Here is a 23,101-nt window from a genome sequence, read left to right as displayed (position 1 = left end):
AAAGCAACAAAACCGCATACTCATCTGCAGGCACCTGCAGCTGTTTACAGACATGTTAAGAACTAAAAATAAAGGGATTTTTTTTCTGTTATTCTACTAAATTCTGTTCCCATCATTAGAACACTGCATCCTTTTATTTCTTACATCATTATCTGTTTTTTCTTTCAAAATGAGATCATTTACTGCCCGGTGTGTGTCTTAATATATTGATTCAACTTCTTTTGTCTATTCCAAGTTTTCCTTCAGAAATTGCCATTTTTCCATTTAAACCTAAATATTAATATCTTCAGGGCTGTTTGCACAGAGCGACTGATTTGAAAGAAGTGATTTTTACTAACATAATACTCTTTCATGTGCTATCAAGTTTAGCAACAAAATTCAGTTTGCTAGCGCTGCTAAACGTAATACTAAATTTACCGCAATAATATCCCCCACTGAGTCACAAAGTTAAGCAAATGTCAGAATTTTTCCATGTGGGGGTTTTTTGGGGTTTGGTTTTTTTGGTTTTTTTTTCTAGATACACTAAAACCTTCCTCAAAGTTGATTTACATGATAAAACTTCACTCACATCTCTTATCATTTGTCAATTCTTTATTCTTACTGACATGGCCTTTTTACAAACAATGTTTTTGGATGAGGACGTGTCTCTTTTTGGGGGGAGGGTGGGGAGGAGCTTGGTAATAAGTCATGTTATATTTGTCAGCCCTCTTCCAAATGTTTATGCTCTGACCCTCCTGTGTTTCCTGTTTCAATACCGACCTGCACAGTCATATGTATATATATGAGTAGATTTTTCCAGTGCTGGAGGTTTCATTTTTAGCAAACACACAAAATATTTTTTCTTTAGCAATATTTAACTATTCCACACTGAAAATGTAAAAAAGGAAAAAGACTTTGCAACTGTGTCCATTTTGATTATCTGAAAGGATTCTTATTCTCTAGGTCCTCAATTCCCTAATATGAAACGGACACAAAAAAAAAATCAAACCCTAAAGGTTTTTTCTTCCCTCTCAAAAGCAGCACACCAGACTGGATATGAAGATACCATATACTCTAATGAGCCCTTCCAATTCCTGACTGAGCAGAAGAAAGGAAGGGTATCACAAAAACAAACTAATCACAAGAACAAATATATTAAGAAACATAAAGCCCAGGCAAGGATAGCACTACCTTGAACAGGATCCTCTTCAGTTACAGAGCTTATGCCACCACCACATTTTTCATTTTAGTCTCAAACACAATGGAGCAACTTGTTTGTGGGGGGGAGGAAAGTGCATTGCTATCTTGTACCATGCTAAATTTCTGACAAATGTGCTGCTTACCTCCCTCTTATGAAGAGTATGCTCTACCTACGGTTGAATTTTTTTCCATTTTTGCTAGCAATTCAGCAAATTATAGTCAGCAACCAATGGAAAAGTGACATTGCCATTTGTCGCATACCACTCCACCTTCCATAAATGCATTTTTTCTTCTCCCACCCCTCCAAGGTAGAAGTTTCAAAAGCTGGAATATCTCTTGGAACCATATATTCAGTGTCACCTTGTACCATGTGTTCTGGTAAGAAATCAGGATTGCACTCTCTACCATCCTGTAAACTCCAAGGCTATTAGTTGCTTAGCATATTCGGTACCACAGTACAGAGGAGGCCTAGCTGATCCAGAAGGCCTCTTGGGCTGTCATGGTATGACCATGCCCGTAAGACTTCTACTTTGTTTTTCCAACTAAATCATAGAATGGTTTGGGTTGGAAGGGACCTTAAAGATCATCTAGTTCCAACCCCCTACCATGGGCAGGGACACCCTCCCCAAGACCAGGTTGCTACTCGTCACTGGTCTCCACTTGGAGACTGAGCTGTTGTTCACAGTTCTTTGAGTGTGGCCACAGCCAAGGTCTTATCCACCAAGTGATCCATCAGTCAAATGCATATCTCTCCAATTTAAAGACAAGGATGTCATGGGAACAGTGTCAAATGCTTTGCACAAGTTCAGGCATCAGTTGCTGTTCCCTTATCTGCCAATGCTGTAACCCCATTGTAGAAGGCCACCAAATTTGCCAGGCATGATTTGCCCTTGGTGAAGCCACATTGGCTGTCACTGATCACCTCCTTATTTTCCATGTGTCTGAGCATAGTTTCCAGGAGGATCTGCTCCATGATCTTGCCAGGCACGGAGGTGAGACTGACCGGCCTGTAGTTCCCTGGGTCTTCCTTTCTCCCCCTTTTTAAAAAGGGGGGGGGGGGGTATGTTTCCCCTTTTCCAGTCAGTTGGAACTTCAGCAGACTGCCACAACTTCTCAAATCTGATGGATAGTGGCTCAGGACCAGTGGATGCATCTTATCAGGTCCCATGGACTTGTACATCTTCTAGATAGTCTTGAACCTGATCTTCTACAGTGGGCAGTTCTTCATTCTCCCAGTCCCTGCCTTTGCCTCCTGTGACTTGGATGGTGTGGCTACAGCACTTGCTGATGAAGACTGAGGCAAAAAAGTCATTGAGTAACTCAGCCTTCTCCATATCCTGGGTAACCAGGTCTCCCATCTCCTTCCAGAGAGGGCCCACAGTTTCCCTAGTCTTCCTTTTATCACTGCTGTACCTATAGAAGCTTTCCATGTTGCCCTCAACATCCCTGGTCAGATTTAATTCTATCAAGGCTTTAGCTTTCCTAACCTGATCCCTGGCTGCTCGGACAGGTTCTCTGTATTCCTCCCAGGCTACCTGCCCTTACTTCCACCCTCTGTAGGCTTCCTTTTTCTATTTGAGTTTGTCCAGGAGCTCCTTGTTCATCCACACAGCCTCCTGGCATTTTTGCCTGACTTCCTCTTTGTTGGGATGCATCACTCCTGCACTTGGAGGAGGTGAGCCTTGACTACTAACCAGCTGTCTTGGGCCCCTCTTCCCTCCAGGGCTTTGTCCCATGGTACTCTACCAAGCAGATCCCTGAAGAGGCTAAAGTCTGCTCTCCTGAAGTCCAAGGTAGTGAGCTTGCTGTGCGCCATCCTTGCTGCCCTAAGGATCTTGACCTCCACCATTTCATGGTCACTGCAGCCAAGGCTATCCTTTAGCTTAGTATTCCCCACCAGCCCCTCCTTGTTGGTGAGAACAAGGTCACCCAGATCACCCACATAATTAAAAAAAAACAAAACCCAAACAATACACAAACAAACAAACAAAACCCCCACCCCAAAACAAACCACGAATCACACCACCCACAAACAAAACTCCATCCTTACAAGATTTGATTTCTTTACATTTTTAGCCAAAGCTGTGACACTACCTCTGTTTAACCATATTTTGAAAGCAAGGAAGCGTAAGTCTATAGCCCAAAATAACCTGAAATGAAGGAAAACTAGAAATCCAATCAACAGGTTTTACTTGACTTAATAAGCTAATCTGGATGCAAAGAAATGCTGAACTTCTAGCAGCCTGTCTTATACACATCACACAACCCACTGCTGGCATGAAATTTAAAATGCCAAGAGGAACTACTTGCATATAACTTTTCCAATAACTGTGGGCAGAGGAGGGGAAAAAAAAAAGGGGGAAAAAAGTGGTCATTAGCAGGTACCTAGAGGAAGATAGGAAAATCAGGAAAAGTCTATACAATAACCACTGACTCAACACGTCCCCAAACTCCACCTATGTTAAGATCGTATGGTTTCTTGAGACAGCTGTGGTCTTTTACAGACCAATCATCAATGGATCTCTCTTCTGCATGTTTCCTGTATCTCCCTGTGAACCCATGTAAACTGACTCCTTTTAGAAAGATCCTGTGGGTAGAGGAAATCAGCTCTAGGACATCCTCTGAAAAAAGAGACTAAATGTTACAAAATGCTGAGATGGTTATCAACAGCTCACTACAGAAAGATCATTCTCTTCCACCTTCCTTCTCCCCTCCTGCACTCCAAGCAAAGGGTTGCTCCTCCACCCTGCCCTTTCAGCAGCTGCAGTCCTTGGCTGAGCCTTCCGTAAACCGGATCAATTCACTAATCCAGCAGAATCCCACCCCACATCTTCAATTTTTTTTCCCCTGCATTAGTGAGATGGGGAAGAAAGAGCAAGTGACAGAGCTCACAGGTAGAATCAGGATACTGCCTTTCAGCAGAGGTGAGCAGTTAGATCAGATCAGCTCATCCTACACCCTCATGTATAGCAGCTTTTGCTACTTGCTCTAAAACATCACCACCATAACTATGTTTCAAAAGAAAAGGAATTACTTAGGTCCCAAAGTCCAGAAAAGAATTCTCTAAAGAATTCTACAGCTCAGAATTACTATATAAACGTATACAGTTGGTTATCTGCCTTCACTATTTCGCTATTCATAGCATATTAGCCATAGCGAACGCTCTTTCTTTTCATGTAGAGCATATGATGCTTATATTCCTATCATAGAGTTCCAGATACCCTCCCAGGAGGGAGAGATCCTTAAAACTTAGGCTTAAATCTGCCCAAGCATCTAATCAATTAATTTTGTACGCATTCCATTTCGTAAACCTGCATTTAGAAAGAACTAATACATTCTCATTGAATTGGTTATTCTTTAAACATTCTTGTCCAACAGAAAAACTATTAAGCCTGTTCATCCTTAGGAGTAGATACATTGACTTTATCTAGACTATCTCTGGAGTCAGTAATACAGAAGGAGAAAATTTTTCAAAACCCCGTGCCAAAACTTTATAATACTAATTTCTTAGACACAGCAGTCTCCCATAGCAGAGACTAGAGGTTTTCAGAGACTGCAATGCAGAAGTGTCAAATATCATTGGAGTTCCTGTGAGCAATCTCTACTAAAAGCTCCTGTGCAGGGATCATATTTCTCACTAACCATGAGGAGGTATCTCTCGTAAGTTCAAGATAAACAGCTCCACAACACGCCTCTTGTCTAGCGGTTCTCCTCTTGAAATTTTCCCCCTCTCTCCTCAAACTCATTTGAGGAGAGTTTAAAAGATTCAGCCTTTCCTAGAAGTTGAGGCCTTGATTGCAGACTAACCAGTAAGCTAGCAAGTTACAGGAAAGGGTAACATCTTGCTACCACAGTTCAGGTAAACTACAGACTGACATAAACTGAAGCCCTGCCCGTAGCTTTTTGCATTTTGACACAAACAGGTGTGCTGTGGGTAGCCTCCCTTGCTTAAAATTAATCTATTTTCAGAAACTGTTCTTGGTTTTCTAGTCTTCTACTGACACTGTCTGAGTCCATACACAGTGGTCTTCAGGGGGGAAAAAGGCTTTGCCACAAGAGGTTGTTCCACAGTTGCACAGCCTCAGAACTTAAGTGGCCAGGGTCAAACACAACTTGTTTGAGGTAAGGTAGTTGCATACTACATACCAGGATTAACCAGAAAGTTGATCACCAGATGCTTGATGAAAGATACGAATTTCTGCTTGATATATAGTTGCACTCAAATCTAGACTGACTACAGACAGGACAGACATCCAAGTAGACCAAATTGTTTTGTTTTTCCTCAAAACAGACTCACCTCAACAATATCTGCAACAGGTCCTACACTTTGCCAGAAGCAGAACAAAATATTTCTTTGAAAGCTTAGTTTTCCAGCAAGTCTATGAGCAGTGGAATTCCTGCAGCTACAATATTATCAACAACAGATGACAGCGCTACTGATGTACACACATGAAGTAGCCCTTCAGCTGTAACAAGTCTCTGGCATGCTCAGTCACTCTCACAAGATGCCACGTGTCTTGCAGCTAAGCAATTCCTCACTTTTGTCTTTGTGTAAAATGGAAGTTGATTCAAAGATTTAAAATAGACCAGAATCTGCTGAATTAAGATAGTCATTACCTTCTAAATAACAACTGATATAAATAGAAAAACTATTGGTCAAGCAAGAGCCAATTTGTCTTATCTGTTGTTATTATTAAGCCGCAATGAGTAAGATATTTAACTGGATATCTTTTTGACATTTTGCAGTGGCCTCAAATGAGCCAGGTACAGAAACCTCCACAGACTGTAAAGACCAAAGAGTTATATCGTTCTAGTGATGCCTACAAGCTTCAGATAGCTCCTAAGACTTGAACAAATGCACAAGAGCGAGTATTCTGTATACTAAGCACCATAATCCAGAGAAAGAAATAATGGAAACTGTATGGAACTTCAGTGTCTTGACGAAAGTATACAGGGCCTTGAAATCCAGAACAGACCTTGGATACAATCTGCTCTTGTGGACTATGCTTAATGTATTCTTATCTTGTGCTCTACTCATTCTCTGTTGGAGACTGAATACTACAGTAAAGGAATTTCGATCTTGTCTGGTACAGCAATTAATATCAAGAAAGCAAGGAGAGTAATCTCCTTTCCTTTGTGACATGTAGGAAATACTTCTTTGGCTCTTGGCAGAAAAATAAATTGCACCTCAAATACCATGACTTTTTTTTGGGGGGTGGGGAGTGTGGAAATCTCTGCTTACACACTGGGCAGGGGCATACTGACAGAGCACAGGCACAGGATGGTGTAACAGAATCCTGGAATCTCCTGGAGCTCAGTGGTAGGTAACAGAAAGGCTGAACAGGAAGACTGAAGACCATTAGTCTTCTGCTTCTGATTAATCAATCAAACACTACTTTGAGGTCTCAGGTGGCTAACACAAAAGTGAGTAAAGGCAGCTACTAAAGAGGACAAAATCTACTGTTCAACCCTTTTGGAAGCACTGATACATCTGGATTCGTGAAGAGTCTGCCTCCTGTTGCAGACGAAGCTTGTGCTGTGCTTTTTTGGGGTAAGATTACAGAAGTAAAGTACCTTAGAGAAAGGTCCAATGAGGACAACGCTGCTTTGTTTTGTCTATGAGTTTTTGTATGCTCTGAGGAAATAAAAAGTGGAAGTGTTTAAGGTCAGGTTGGATGAGGCTTTAGGCAATGTGGTCTAGTGGAGGGTGTCCCTGCCCATAGCAGGGGGGTTGGAACTAGACGATCTTTAAGGTCCCTTCCAACCCAAACCATTCTGTGATTCTATGATGAACTTAACGAACAATTTAAGCAACGTAAAACTCCCATTTTTCTAACACTTCACAGCACTGAGGTCTCTCTACAAAGAGAAATATGCCTTTCTTTCATACGTTCCTGGGGTAGGGAAAGAGACACACACACAGGCACAGCACTGTAAAGACCATTCTGAAATTTGAGTCATAATGTAGAGCAAAATACCAATCTTTCCACGCTTAAAAAAAAAAAACACTGTAAAGAAATCGCTGTTCTTTGATGTTATAACAAAGCCTCTACTCTTGCTAAGTTCTTCTGGAAAGAATTCACACTTCAGCAAGGTTTACAGGGATATAGGGGAAGACAAACAAAGGGTTAATAACTTGCCTTCTCTGATGGCATCCTCTGATGGCTGTGGCCAAAGTTTGTTTCTTAATGCACTTTCCCCTCCCAGTTGACAAACTTAATTTACTAACTATGCCAACAGAAAGAATTATTGTTTGTATTCATGAATTTCCAAAAAATGCAAGAAAAAAAAAAAGTGTTTCAGCTTCCCTGGTAGTCACTGTGTAAATTGCTAGAAAAATCAGACTTTGACATCCTTCTGCCAAAGACTTTACACAACATTTTTAACAGTGTGTATTAGATGGCATAACTGTTAAAGCTGGTAATTGTTGGTTTGGGGTTTTTTTCCCTCAATTCTTCCCCTCAAATATAATAACGGATGTGTCCTGTGGCAGGGACTGGGTACATACTAAGAAGAAACTTTGAGCGTGAAGTGAATGCTTCAAAGTAATACAGGCAGTACCTCCCTGTCAATGACAAACTTGAAGAGAAATATTAAGTTTTAATTACTTCTCCATAGTGTCTGAAATGTTCAGACAATAAAAAAAAAAAATCACAATCCTTTTCTGGCGATTCCAAAAGTCTGAAACCGAGATGGTAATCTACTTACCACAAAGAATAAAGATGGCACTGAAAACCTCCAATACTTACCACCTAAAACCATTACAGATAGGATACACAGGTGAAAGAACTTACGACACTTGTGCAGTGTAAAATTGACAATGGTTAAAGTAAATCTCTTCCTAATTTGCCTCCCCAACTGCCCGCATAACATCTATAGAAGATACTCAAAGAAGCCCTTTCCATAATGTCTGCAATCATTATTACAGCAAAATAAAAACTAGTTTCACTTGTACTTTCGTTAGCCTAATATCATATATTTTCTACAGAACTACTGCCACCATGAGTCAAGTCAGACATAAATCCTATTTAGCTTTTCTCAAATTCAGAATTTACTCAAATGGCTATGCATCATGAACTTTCAAACGACTATGCAAAGCAAGAGGTTTCCAAGTGCTTAGTTATAATTCATTAATTTTAATAATCTGAATTATTAAACAGAAACATATTTGGGAGAAACAACAGTTGTGACATTTTAAAATATTATTGCTTGTACATCTTAAAAGAATATTATGGGGCTTTGTTAATGTCTGATTTTAGCTAACTAGTACATAATAGCATAAATAGGTAGGCAGCTACAACTCCACCTTCAAAATATTACCCAAAAAATAATCTGTCACTTGGAGATGCTACAACTGCAGCAAGTAGTTTAGCAGCTTCTTAATATCATTTTAATGCACTGAATAGAAGGTACAAGAATTTCAGTATTCAATGTCTCATGGATTTTAATACCAAATACAAGCTGGAAAGACGCATGCAACTTTAAACCTGGTTTTGCATGGCACTGTATGACAGAAAGGCTTCACTGCTAGACAAAACTCATGCTAAATTCAAGTTCTAGTTACCTCTCAGTCAACCATGAGCTCAGAAGCCAGCATGAAGACATAAGGATCTGTGCTTATCAACCCTAACAGCTATACTAACACCTATGCTTGGAGAAAGGATAAAAGAATGAATGAGCCCTATAAACTGCATTTAAGTCTTCAATTAAAAGGCCTCATTTCCAGAACCACCTGACATAGCTGCATCTACTTCTTTGTTTGACGGCTGACACAGTGAAAAGCGCAATTTTTAAACACAATCAAATACAGACACTTCAAGGCAAGAGACAGAGAGAACAAGAAAGGCATAGGACTAAGGCCACATCCAAAAGTCACTCCCGTTTGCCAAGAGGAGGAAAGCATAGAGGAACCCAAGCAATCTAAGGCTACCAGAGGTACTGAACCAGGACACTGAAACAGAAGAGTAATTCTCAACATGCAATAACCCCTGACTCAATTTTGCCTGCATTATTTTGAAAGCCAAAACACGGCAAGGCTGCAAACAAACATACCTTTATAAAAACACACTGGACTCAAAAAAAAACCCAAACCCAAACCACACTATATAATAGGACTATAATTATTTCAGTAAAAATAACTCCCTAATGTATGTAGAGAACTTGAGGGCGGGGGGAAGGATTGGAAAGGTACAGAAGGGTAGTACAAAACCACATGCTGACCTCTATCTCTCGGAGTTTGGCACGCTTTTCTTCACTCATTTCTGAATATTTGACTGATGATTTGGATTCAGGCATTTCTTCTTTAATAGGATTGGAATACATGTGTTGCTCTTCTGACTTAGAACTCTGAGTGTCTTCCTCATCTTCACTTTCTTCTTCTTGACTTTACAGAAAACATACAGAATTAACTGATATATATAAAGACAATTATCTGTTACAAAATTTACCATCTCTTCTACTTAGTTTCTATGATTAGTTCCTAGTTTGAAATCTGTTAAGATGATGTTATGTAAAAGTCTGCAGCTACAAAACAGTCTCCAACTGTGAGACAGATATCTTAATATTTTGATTTAACTAAATAGTTAGGTTTTATTACTCAGATAATTTACATATAAACAGAGCGCAGAAGAGTTCTTGAAATTTACAGTCACCAAATCCATAGTAACTCAGCTACAAAACAAGTCCACTGCCTCAATAAAATCTCCGTAAGTGCTGTAATCATTCTGCTTTTCAGATACAGTAAGTTTCATAAAAGAACAAAATTTACTACACTTTTGCTTTTTGGAGACAAACCTGAGACATGGCAGATATTCAAAATTATATTCCCAGACTGGCCACTAGAGTGCTGCAGGACTACATGCAATGCACTAAAATATTTAAAGCATTATTAATAGATGTTCTCAATTGCTTAAAGAACAAAGTAAAAGACTGCTCAAAAACTACAGATGGCATGTAGTCCATTGGCATCCAAAGAAACCTGTATCAGAATGTTGTTCACTGTGTTTGTCTCAAAAGCAAAAGGGAGAGGTTTAGATACATTCACACATACTGACATCAAGATTTGCAAACTGTAAACTACTACTACCTTAGTTCTTACTATTTAAGTTATGAAATCAGTATCAATTTAAAGATTATGGTTAACTACTCCACCAAAAAGGTGTAATTTATGTTAGAAAACAATAATGGGGGCTGAAAGCATGCAGCACTAAAATCCTGATTTTTCTCCATTTTTTTTACTTTCAAAACTTCATTTTTGTTCTGCTCTTACAATACATATGTATCTTATAGGGAGTTCTAAAGACACTCAACCTTAAAGGCAGAAAACAAATACATTTTCATGAGAATTAAGAAGTATTTACTTCTGAATTTCTTCCTCCTCAGATTCTTCATGTTGGTCAAAAAGCTCCCACTTAGAAGTAGTAACAGCTATAAGAGACAGTAAGATAATTTTAACAAAGAAAATGCTATAAGAAAATTAATATTTGTAGATATAATAAAAATTATAATGTAATAAGTTTACCAGCATCTAGCACTTAATACAGGCTTTCTATTTTACAGAAATACTCAAAACTACATGTTATCAGAATAACTACTATTTACAGAGCTGTTGACTTACATTGCATATCATGTTTCAGTAAATCCTTCAAAGGCAGCCAAGCATTTATCACTTTGTAAAAATCTTATCTTCCAAACAAGATTTTAGAAAGACTGCCAATCACACACCCAGATTTATTTTTTTCAATATTTATTCTTAATGAACTGGAAATTATTTTTCACAGAATCACAGAATGGTTTGGGTTGGAAGGGACCTGAAAGACCACCTAGTTCCAATCCCCCTGCCACAGGCAGGGACACCCTCCACTAGACCAGGTTGCCCAAAGCCCCATCCAACCTGGCCTTGAACATTTCCAGGGAGGGGGCATCCACAACCTCTCTGGGCAACCTGTTCCAGTGCCTCACCACCCTCACAGGGAAGAATTTCTTCCTAATATCTAATCTAAATCTCCCCTCCTTCAGTTTAAAGCCATTACCCCTTGTCACATCACTACACTCCCTGATAAACAGTCCCTCACCAGCTTTAATGAAATAGGTGAGTGACATTAAGCTTTGAGTTTACTTAGGGAAGTGTTTTAGTTTAATATATACTTTGAAAACTAACCTTGAGCTTCCAGTTCCGATTCATCCACTGCTTCCCACTTCGAAGGGGCAACTTTAAATATAGGCTCATTCTTTTTTGAGTCTTCAGCTGTATCCACTGTTGGAGAAAGAGACACAGAAAAAATTCCAAAGCTCTTCAAAAGTTCAGACAGAAAAATAACCTAATATTACTATCAAAATTAAGTACTGACACATATTATACCACTTTATTATTTGCAAAGAAAAGAAATTACGATTTGGAACCTGATGTGCATAACATCAGAAGAGACCTACTGTGTCTCTGAAGTAATTATAATCTAAAAGCAGTTTTAAAACTAATTCTTTGTAGAACAAATTGAAATTAATCAATTCAACATTTTATGAAGCTACATGCCATGTTACTTCTTGGCTGTACTTGTAAAAACTACTTGGCAAAAAAAAAAAAGATCATAAAAAAATTGCAGATTCAAGTAAAGTTTAAACATTTCATACAAGGAACTCCATCAAGATCGTCATCCAGCGATTTAATTGGGACTCCATCCAGATCATCAATAGGAGCAGCATCAATAGGAATTCCATCCACATCTTCTAGTGGAGCACCATCAAGCTCTTCCTCAATGGGAGCACCATCAAGATCATCTGGTACTTCCTGAAAGCAAATAAAAATTAATCATTTCAAGGAAAGAAAAGGAAAAAAAAAATCCCCACTACATTGTTTTCCTTTATTTGTCCAATTATTGATTCATTTCTTTTTAAAGGAGTAGCTTTAAAAATACCCCAACCCAAAAAACCTCAACTTTAACAATTTTTGCTACCAAGTACAGTTGCTTATTCCAGAGGAAAAATATGACAATATCCTCCTATAAAAAACTGTAAGCAAGAACTTGGAATTTGTCCACAACATATTGGAAGCTTTGCAATACCTATATTCAAAAGAAGAGATATTAAGCTGAGCTTTCACTCGAAGTGAGCCAATTACAGTTAGATAAATTATACTTACTACATACGAAAGATTCCCTGAGAACCAGTAATCTGAACAACTGACAGAATCAACTATTTAGCAGAACACAAATTTAAGGAACCGACATAAGTGATAAATACGCCTCTACGTATTCTAACATGTTAGGTACAGACACTGTCCTTCACACATGCACGTTCACCCTGCTCTACTGCTAAGGGAAATAAGCTAACCTTCCAATTATACTGTAGGTCTCCCTCCTGTTGCTCTGAAAGGCACGTTTCCAACAGTTACAAAAAGTATTTATCCTAAACATACATCCATTTATTAGTGTCCACTGTCTTGATTCTCTTAAATAATATTTATACATAACTGTAAACAGATCAGCACACATTCACTCAGTGCTAATGGTATTCTAGAAATTTTAAGCATAGAGTTTCAAAATATTGAATAATAATCTATACATGTCACTATGCAATAACTAAAACTAGCTGCATATCCTGTTTAAAATAACCTCTATTAAAAAAGATAATTTCTGTAGCATAACTAGAAAGTTAGCAACCTACTGCTCTAATACAACACAGCAAACAAAGATCATTGACATGGGTGATATTCTACTATCACAACCTTCCTCTTAAACTAAGAAAGCTCAGATGGCTCTATTACATCCAAAAAAGATGTATTACTCACACAAAAAGAAAGTGGATGATTCAGGTAGCCAGATGCCTAGATATTTAGAACTCTCAGAAATTAAAACTAATGCCTGAAATTCTAACTCAAAATTCAGACAGATTACTACAGAGTATTTCCAATACAAAGGAAATATCTGTCGTTCTGCACTAGTCTTTGCTCTGAAATGGTTTCACAATTTAACTCCACTATAGCATCTAATCTACAAGCAACAAACGTATAAACAGATTGAACAGTATTTGCACCTGAAAATCTGTTACACCTGTATTTAAGAGCGAGGACTCAGAGGAGAAAAAGGCTTATTCACCCTAACAGAGATATCAAAATAATCCTTGCCAGCCCTATTTTATATTTACACGTTTTTCCTCACCATCTGCTAGCATCACTACCAAGGTCACTTACCTCTGTTTCTTTATCTTCCATGATATTTACAAGCCCCAGAAAAATATTCTGTAGTTTGATCAGAAATGGTTCTGGATAGATCGCCCAGTCTTCCCATGCTCGGAAGCATGTCATTACCCGTTGCTAGAAGCAATAGAAAAAAAAAGCTAATAAATTAGTACTAAGAAATTTTAAGTGATGGGAAATACACCACAGACAACTACTACTGTAGATGGCTACTCCTAAGTAGTTCATTACAATTACTGTTACAATTTCAGCTGTACAGAGATCCTATCCCAATAGTAAATTTCATTCTGCCCAGATGTTCTAAGCAGGTGCCTTTACTAAATGTAACAGTAAATAATTTCCCCTTTGTAAAATAAAATAACGAAAATTAACACTGGCTTATTCAAATTGCTGAAGTAAAATTATGGTTTTGGTTTGTTTTTTTTTTTTTAGAAGTGAAGTATATTTGAAATTATGGGTTTCACCTCAAGCTTGACACATTAAATGTAGCTGGAGATGTAGATATTAAAAAAAATCTACAGCCTGTCTTTATCATATAATTTAACAAACAGTTTTAAAATAGCAGATAACCAAAATTGATTCTCAATCTAGAGCAAATGGAAGCAGAGAAGGGAGGACAACCAGGATAGGTTTTTTTTGTATTAAGGCCTTTACACTGTAAGCTCTGCATTTAAAGCTTCTGATTTAAAAAAAAAAAAAAGGAAAAAAGAAAAAGAAAAAAAGAACTGTAGAGGCATCATTAAAACAAAACAGGAGAAGGAAAACTAGGCTGAGCATGAGAATGGTAAGAAGCAGAGCACTTTACCTCAAAAATCACTCTCAACTACCCATGGTCAGACTGCTTATCAGACCTCAAGAAATAAAGCCTAACTATCACAAAAATGTTAAAAAGTAACTTTATACTGTTATGTCCAGCAGTTTCTTTCCACACTGAGCAGCCCAGATTTATTTTTCAAACTTAAACGTAGGTGGTCCAAAAATAATCAGAAGGCTAGAAGGCCTTGTTTGCAATTTAAGTACTAGATATCCTCTCAACTCCACAACTACACATCCACCAGTACGCTTCAGCTGTTAAGATGCTAGTTTTCTTCCTTATTTTCAAGGCTATCTTTGCAAGAGAGAAAAATTAATTTAAAAAAAAAAAGCTTAATTAGGAAGCTTGACGTCTAAGCCACCTATCATCGTATGCAATCTTTTGTGCAGGAACATTTATTGGACTTCTACGTCATGTAAATAGCAATGAAATACATACCTTGAAATTTTCAGACTGTAAATGGCCTTGTATTGTACGGTAAGTAGCATTGAGATCAGAGAATATCTGACATAATTTTGTTTCAAAACTAGAATTAAACATACACATTTCTTTAGTTAAACTTTGTAATAAGTGTTTTCCAGACATACATAATTAACAAAAATACCTGGGACACAGGACTCAAAAGCACAAGGTTCTGATCCCTATAGTAGCCATGAACTGAACTATAAAGCAGATATGATTACTATATATTAAATCACCTTGGACAACAACAGAACTGTGAAGGGAGATCTTCACACCTGCTGCAGTCTCTTTATACAGCCTGGAAAGACTGGAGGAGGATAAAAGAAGTTTTACAAGCTTATATACAATGAAAGAATTGTCTCAAAATTCAATTTGTATTTTTAAAAAAACCTCTTAGTTATGTTTCTATTCTAATTTACTCAAGGAGGCCCTCAATGAAAGCACAGTAACAGCTGCCTAGCTTCCCTTGAGTTTCTCTCAATGTGCAAAAAATAAACTGGCACAGCAAAGACACACTGCAACAAGGAACATCATTTGCAATCGCCAAAGTTTTGTAACATGCTGAATATTCCTCATCATGCTACCATAACATTAGAGAAACTCCAGGAAGCAGAAGACACAATCAAATATCTAAGTAGGACAAAGGTACTCTCCCTTAGACATTTTTCCTAAATTCTGCTCAGCACCTTAGAAACAAAGTACATAATCCTCCTATAAGTTCTCCAAACTTCATAGAGAATAAAAAAAACATGTTTTAATAAAAAAAAATCTATTTCAAAAGTTGGCTTCTTTGCACGGATTATTTGCTATACCTTAACTTGAATATTATCTACAGGCTCTCTTTCTGTAAAGAGACACAAGTTACTCTCACCTCTATGAGGTTCCATGCAAGTGGTCCCTTGCACAGGGCATATACACATCTTCCTGCATTACAAAGCAATTCTATGCCCTAACATGCTACATCTTACATGTTCTCATGCAAAGAGATATAAACATCATCAGTGTTGTAACAGTATCCTCATAGAAAAGTGTGAATTTCTCTAAAACAACATTTATCCAGAGATGTACAAAACTGAATATAAGGATATTCTTTTCTTTTTTTTTTTTTAAATCAATCACCTAAAATACTATACTTACAATTTTCTATAGTAGGAAGCATTGGCAACTTTAGCTGAAGAGTTGTATAGCACATCCGACACTAGATATAATCTTGCAATCTACAATAAAGAAAGTTCAAATTAGGATAACCCTGGAGTTTAAATTATCCTGAAAATATATGCATTTTTTCAGAAAGAATACAAGATAGTTTAAACTATCTAGAAGTATCAAATGATTACAATCTGGCTGTGTTACACTTAGTTCTAAACTAAGAGGTAATTAGCCCCCTGTTAGGCTACAGCGTACTGGCCACTGTAACATGATATTACGTTGTATTACAAAGGGCAGACCATGGCATTCCAATTTTTATTTCCTTGTTTGAACAGACTATTCTGCTTTTTTCAACTTCACAGTAAGCAGAACATTATTTGCAAGCAGGTTCAGAAGGAATAAAAGTATATAACAAAATCTCACAGGAAAAAAGCATACTTAAATTCAAGCCCAAGTTTTAATACAAAACCTCAATGCTATCTGAAACTTATGAAATATTGCTTGTAAATTATATGCATGTGCTGTTAAGTGAGCTCTTCCCCCAAAATACAAGATTATACAAAATCTCCACACCTTCTTAGGAAGAGGAGTCTTCAGAATGGACAGTGATTCTGTAATGCAGTCTACAATTTCTTCAGCAGCTTCCGCATTATTTAGACAGAAAACCATTGCATCACCAATATCATTCTTCCGAGGTGTTAATCCACGCAGAATTTCCTCTAATTTGTCCCTCTGTCTGAAATATCAGGAATTTTAATACTTTCAATATTAAATTAACAACACTTTGGGGAATTTCCATGTAATGATGTTTTTGATTTTTCCATCTTCAGGACAAAAACAATTTTAAATATTTTTATATTCTATTGCATGAGTTTTTTCAGTGACTCATGAACATATGCATCCACATTACATAAACACAGTGCAAAAAATTTCCACTCAAGTCTTGACTACATACAGAAATCCTAATGCAGCAGATCAGTATCTCTAATAAAGTAATTATCTTTTTGGATTTAGTTTAAGCCTAAATCAAAATGGATAATTCTAAACCATGCAAGTAATTTCTGCTGTGGAATAAGAAATACTATATTCAGAAAGCTAGGAAGAAGCAATTATTTCAGGTTTTCCCTGACCTCCAGATATAGAGAACATTTTCAAAAGAATATTTTTTTGAGCCTTTCAAAAAGAAGATATAAGAAATAAATTATGTATTAAAATCTCCAGAACCATGACTGGTATCATGACTATGATGCAAACAATACAACAAGAAAAAAATTCCACATGCTAAGAACACAGCTGGAACAATAATAGCCAAATTAAGAGAATCATGTATGTATTTCAACTACCACAGCCATCCCCACCACACTTAGAATTCACAGCAAAGAACTCTGATGATCTGTCTCTTCCTGCTTAAATTTAAGATTATAACTGTTTAGTTCATGAGATCGTAACAATGTTGAGAAAGGTACTCAACTGACAGATAGGAACAGAAAATGGGGGAAAACTCTCTCATCTTCCCAATCCACTTCAAATAAAGGGTTAATAACAATTGGATTAAAAGGACTCATTGTTCAATGACAACAAATCTAACCAAATACAGAACATATTTAGCAACAAGTATCATCACAAAAAGACTAACTGAAAAGCACTGAGGCTAAGAGAGTTTCTAAGTAATATTATCACAAGCACGATAACATTTTAGAGATGACATGTAACTACAGAAACACGACAGGGAAAAAACCCAAGCAGATTAGCAGTTAAAACAGCACTATCAATTGATAGAAGTTCATACTCTTCCTTAAGTGCACCCTTCTTGTTTTGTTCCTCCACAAATGCTTCCGTTTCTTGCTCTTCTGACATCCCATGCAAGTATGGATTCAATGGTGGTGGCCTCCAGAATGATCCATTTTTGAACATACGGAAATCTTCTGTCCTCCACTTGGTTGGAGCATCTCCCTACAAAAAAAACCAAAGTATTTTTATTTTGGTGTTCTTTATGATGCTTGAAGTTATGAATTGTCACTAAAATTCTACTTGCCTGAAGAATTGAATAAAGCTTCCACCTATAATATACATGGGCTGGAGTCTGGTTTTCAAATAAAAACCTAAACCAAAGAGCAAAGACAAGACACAAAACATATTACAAATTATTTAACTGAAGCAAATTCAAAGGAAGCAATAAAAAAAAAAAAAAAACACCAAACCCTGTTCAGAACCCCACCTCAGCCACTAAGCAAACTCAAGATAGCTAAAATCACGTACACCTACAGCAGAGCTGTGCAGAACAAGTACAACAGCTCCACACACATACACATGCAATCTCCAAAGCAGAGTGCAGGATTCCACAAAGGCACAGCATTTCTCAGAAGTTAAAAGCAGAACAAACAGGGTCAGAAAGAATGACTGTGCAGTCATTCCCACAGGAAAACAGAAGAATCATCAGCGTGAAGTCACTACGGGAGCCACTGCAACCTCAGCACAAGTGGTGCAGGAGCTCGTAGTTATACAGTTAGGTTGCTCAGGTCAAATGCTAAATGACTTGAAGTTTTCCACCAGTAAATTGTTCATCAGAACACTCTGACAAGATCTGGGCAGCAGGGGGAAAGACCAGCCCACTTTTAACAGCCAGGATATTTTGACCTGCATATTTTCTCAATTTTTATATACAAATTAAAAAAAAAAAAAAAAATCAAAATGAAGCATTTCAACCTTACTGCAAATAAGACATTTTTAAAATGTCATCAAGTATTTCCCTGAAAATGTTTTTCAGAGACTGCATTTCACAAGAAATTTGGAAATTGACCCTTTATTCTATTAATGACAAGAACTAGAAATTCTGACACCTTTACTATGTCAGCTAAAGTTGAACACTTTTTGCATTGACAACAAAGAAAAATGACTCCTAGCTCTTGTTAAAGGTTAGAAATTAGGCTCTAGGAAGACCAGACTTTACATTGAGTTAGTTTGCCTGCTGGGGAGGGGATTTATATTTTTCTTTTTTTAAAAAATGTATGCTACCGCTTCCACCGATGACTTTGTAGACATTAAATGTAATTTTATTACATATATATAATCATATGTACAAATGTATTTTACAGTGTGTATGTAGTATTTTTTATATGTACACGTTAGTGACAACTGCAATAAGTGCAGACTTCCTCATAAAAAGATAGCATAAGCATTTGTACCATTTGTAAAATTTAAATCTGCACATAAAGATACACACAGTAAAAACAACTCTTATAAATATTTCAGAAGTGCAAAACATTAGCAACAGTGAAAACAGTCAGTGCTATTTCAAACTGAAGCAGAATAATAAGCACCTGAACATTGGATTGTTGATTTCTCGGTTCATGATCATGGCTTCAAACATAGGCCCTTCCCGTACCACAAACTCTATCATTCGATGTATCAAAGCGAGCAAATTCCTACAACAACAACACAGTTAAAGAAAAGTTGATTCAGACCTAACACTATATTAACTACACTCCACCTAAGATACTACAACTGTGCAGGAGATTATTTTGCTGTATTGTTAAGAAAACTGTATAAGAGATAAGGTAACATGGAACATATTATAGCCTTGCATCATAGACACGGGCATTCTAAAATAAAAACATGCCTAGGAGTGGTGGAGTAAGAATTTAAAGAGGAGGAGATCTCATTCCTGAATTTTCACAGCTTAGCCTACAACCATCTCTCACTTTGTAGAAGCTTAATAGTCTTTGTGCATAAAAATGGGCAACTGAACACCAGAGTACAATTAACTATCAAAAACTAAGCCCTCATCTAAATTGTCTGGAACTAATACCAAAGTGTTAGCTAACAAGTTCTACAGAGGAACAAGTGGCTGAATATTATGCTCAAAATTAAACACACATATGTTTGAATATTCAACAGAAACTGCATTCAGCTTTCAAACTATTCAAGCATGAAAGGAAAAGCAAAAAGCCCTCCTGATGCCAAACCAGGCAATGGTTTTATTAAATTTAGATAATCTGGGTTTGGTCAAGACTCAACTATTGGCATAAACCAAAACTCCATCATTTGGTGTCATACCATTCAATGTTTCCTCTCTCATACACTCAAGCGAACCAAATCACAATTCAAAAAAAAAAAAAAATCTGTATTCGTTTCATTCAGCACTACATCCTGAGACAGGCAAGAAGCAGATGTGAACTGCACATTTTTCAAGCCACATCTGAAAATGCAGAGCCACTTATAAGCACACTACCAGGAGACAGCCATAAAAACTGTATAATGAATAGTGATCTTCAGTTTCCAACCTTCTGGGGTTTTTTGGAAACAGGATCTTGAATTTTCAAATATAGATTACCTACACATATCAAAAGCTTCACAGCACATGTCCTTTGAATGTGATGCAAACAAAAAAATACAGATTTTTACATTTTATAATTTATTTTCTTAGATGTAACAAATGGATATTGGTTCTTTACATGTATTTTGTTAATTTCCTTTTAGCATTTTTTTTAATAATTAAAATTCAAAAATTGTTACATTGAAAAGCTGCATAATTTTCTATTACTTTTTAGTAATGAAGTGATTATTTTCTACCATGAATAATCAATGTTCTGCCACAGATAATAATGCACTAGATAAAAAAAAATTCTACTTAAAAACATAGTAATAAAAACCTGCCATCTGCAACCTCAGCAATGTTCTATTTTATACCAGCTAGCATTACATCTATATTTGCCTCAAATATTACACAAAAAAACCCCAAACAGCTACCTACAGCTCAATTTTCCTGTCTGCTTTTTACAATCCCAGAAACATTGCAAAGAGGACATTGTATCAATAATTTTGTAGCCATTTTATTTAAAGCAGTGTTCTGAAAGTCTAAATAGCAAGACTGTTCTTGTTATATGAACTGTATTTGAAAACATTAGTAAGAAACAAATTTATAATTAGCTTTCAAGCCTCTGAGCTATTGCACCATTCATTTATCTTAAGGCAAGTTCAGTGTGATCACTTCCAGCTTCCTGCAGAACCATGCCGTTGGTTTTCACCCAATTTTTCTTTCATTGAGTACAATAAAGTTGCATAAGAGCAGCTTATGCTTGAACAAGAATATCTGCTTTGGAAAGACCTCAATGTATGAAAACAGATCCAGTACATCCCATATCTGAAAAAGGGTGTTACATAAGACATAACTACCTGAAAATGAATTTCTCAGGAAAAAACCTTATACTCAAGGTTTTCTGTTTAGTAAATGTTAAGAAGTAAGAGATCTTAAAAACCAATATTGAAAAATTTTCAAAGAAAGGAGAATAATTAAATGTAATATCCCACTGAAGGCCATCAAAGTTTTCTCACTACATGATGTACTGTGTAATAGTCTTAGCAGCTGTCATTAGCACATTTGAAAGTCATCAGGAATTTTTTTTTAAAGTATTTTCAAATACAATTCAATTAACATAAGCTTTTCTTATCATATGAGCTTTCAAAATGCTACAGTAAATAAAATGGAAACATATTTTTTTCTGAAAGTTAGTTACTCTGTAAGAACTGTACAGTTTTACAAGTACTTGTTCTACTACTCAATATGTTTCTCCAATCAAGACTCTTCCTGGTCACCCTAATTATTCATGTCTCTACTCAACAAAAATTGTCCTGTCCTAAAATATCATCAAAAAATACTAGTGTATCTGAGCATCTCTTGACAAATATGTTGATGTACTACTCTAACTAGCTTCACAAATCTCTTTCTTCCCCCACACACACACGCAAAAAAAAAAGGGACTTTGTGACAATTAAAACAGTGTAGTAAAAAAAGATGATAGTTTTAAGTGCATTATTTTAAAGTGTCATTTAGCTTAAGTTGGCCAACAAAAAAAAATTTTTTTCAGTTATAATAAAAACCACATTTATTGGAGCCGATCGTACCAATGTCTGGTCAAAAACTGTATACTTTCCCAATCCATCCCATGATGTTTTCCTGGTCCCCCGCTGCCGCAGACAGTTCAGCTGGTGTTGCTCACCAAGGCCAATGTCAAAGAGAATTTGGTAATCTTTTGTGCTTATTTACTTTTAAAACAGTGTTGTGTTCCTATGTTTGGGAAAAGGTTTTAGCTTAACTGAGCAAGAGCATACCTAGAGTGAAGGTAGGAGCACTGATTAGGACCAAGATGTAAAAATACCCTTGCACCATAGAACTAACTTTTTCAGTGACCAAAATTATTAACTGTTGCACACTTTAAAAAAAATAATAAAAAAATAAAAAAATTCAGAACTCAAAACAGATTTTTAACTGAATTGGTTACAAGCTGTACAAGTCAAAAAGAAAGAAAAAAAACCTACAGTACCACACTGCATCCTACCTGTGAAGTATTCAGAGGTTTATATCAGGAATTATACAGCATCTCTAAGATAAGGTATTTCACCCTAGTCTTCCCTAGGTAACTTCATTACCCTGCGACTATTTCAACTATTTCTAGTGCTCAAATTCAATGCAAAAGATAATTACTTAAATCTATCCTCACTTAAAAAAAATAGATTATTAAGATAAGGATAATGAGACTGTAAAACACACACATTTCTCTCAAGTGTCATGGAATGAACCATTGCTCAGTCAAGCCATTACCTTTTCCTCAACATCACCATTTTTCTTTAAAATTCCGAAGGGGAAATTTTCTATATTTAGATCAGTAATAATAAAGAAAAACATGTACCTTTCTGTTGGGATAACCACTTTGACTATGGCTTGCGACAGAGTCTGTATATGAAGTCACATCAGATAATAAACATAGAATATGTGAGTATTGTTAACAAGTAACAAGCAAAAATATACATATGCAATGAAAATACTACACATCTATCACAAGTTTTGCAGGCAATCACTGCTGTGAAGTTATAACTAAGCAATTACACAAAATGCAAATGGTTGTGTCAGTGAACCATAAAGGTTCACTAATTGCAAAGTATCAGAACATTCCTGTCAGAATGTACATTGATGCACTGAATAGGTACTATGCTGAATATAATTAAGAAAGGAGTTCTTAAATTTAAGAAGAGATTCTAAACTATTCGACTTGGATCATGTTGGTATTACTTTATTCCCAAGTCTTACAAAAAACAGCCCTAACATTTAAGTGTTATTCAAAGAATCAACAAATTCTTACAAATGTAAATCAAGTTGGTTTGTGATTACAAGATACTTACCCTTTTATCAGCTAATATTCCAGAAAAAAAAATTGAAAACTGACTCCACAAGTAGCATAAAATACTTACTCAATGTCCAGATTAATTACCTTCTACACAAAATATATCAACTCCTCTAGTGTAAA

The 23,101-nt window shown here is 36.5% G+C and overlaps 1 protein-coding gene across 10 annotated transcripts in view; it reads right to left on the bottom strand.

Moving 5' to 3' along the window:
* The window catches only part of U2SURP (U2 snRNP associated SURP domain containing), a 48,461-nt gene that overhangs the window by 5,677 nt on the left and 19,683 nt on the right, over window positions 1-23,101 (bottom strand). For 5 of the 10 annotated variants that reach the window (XM_075761136.1, XM_075761144.1, XM_075761138.1 and 2 more), the window contains 12 exons: window positions 22,487-22,530; window positions 19,118-19,222; window positions 17,829-17,899; window positions 17,587-17,746; window positions 16,371-16,533; window positions 15,786-15,865; window positions 14,625-14,712; window positions 13,367-13,489; window positions 11,809-11,965; window positions 11,339-11,434; window positions 10,539-10,605; window positions 9,400-9,562 (listed from right to left, as the gene is read on the bottom strand). In XM_075761136.1, the coding sequence (XP_075617251.1) occupies window positions 9,400-9,562; window positions 10,539-10,605; window positions 11,339-11,434; window positions 11,809-11,965; window positions 13,367-13,489; window positions 14,625-14,712; window positions 15,786-15,865; window positions 16,371-16,533; window positions 17,587-17,746; window positions 17,829-17,899; window positions 19,118-19,222; window positions 22,487-22,530 (1,317 nt within the window). Of the gene's footprint in view, window positions 1-9,399; window positions 9,563-10,538; window positions 10,606-11,338; window positions 11,435-11,808; window positions 11,966-13,366; window positions 13,490-14,624; window positions 14,713-15,785; window positions 15,866-16,370; window positions 16,534-17,586; window positions 17,751-17,828; window positions 17,900-19,117; window positions 19,223-22,486; window positions 22,531-23,101 lie in introns of all 10 variants that reach the window. The other 5 variants (XM_075761137.1, XM_075761145.1, XM_075761140.1 and 2 more) reach the window with 2 other exon arrangements.

This window comes from Balearica regulorum, chromosome 9, assembly GCF_011004875.1.
Source record: "Balearica regulorum gibbericeps isolate bBalReg1 chromosome 9, bBalReg1.pri, whole genome shotgun sequence".
In the NCBI taxonomy this organism is placed as follows: Eukaryota; Metazoa; Chordata; class Aves; order Gruiformes; family Gruidae; genus Balearica; species Balearica regulorum.
Note: the sequence above shows the minus strand (reverse complement) of the source record. Positions and strands in the feature narration are given on the sequence as shown.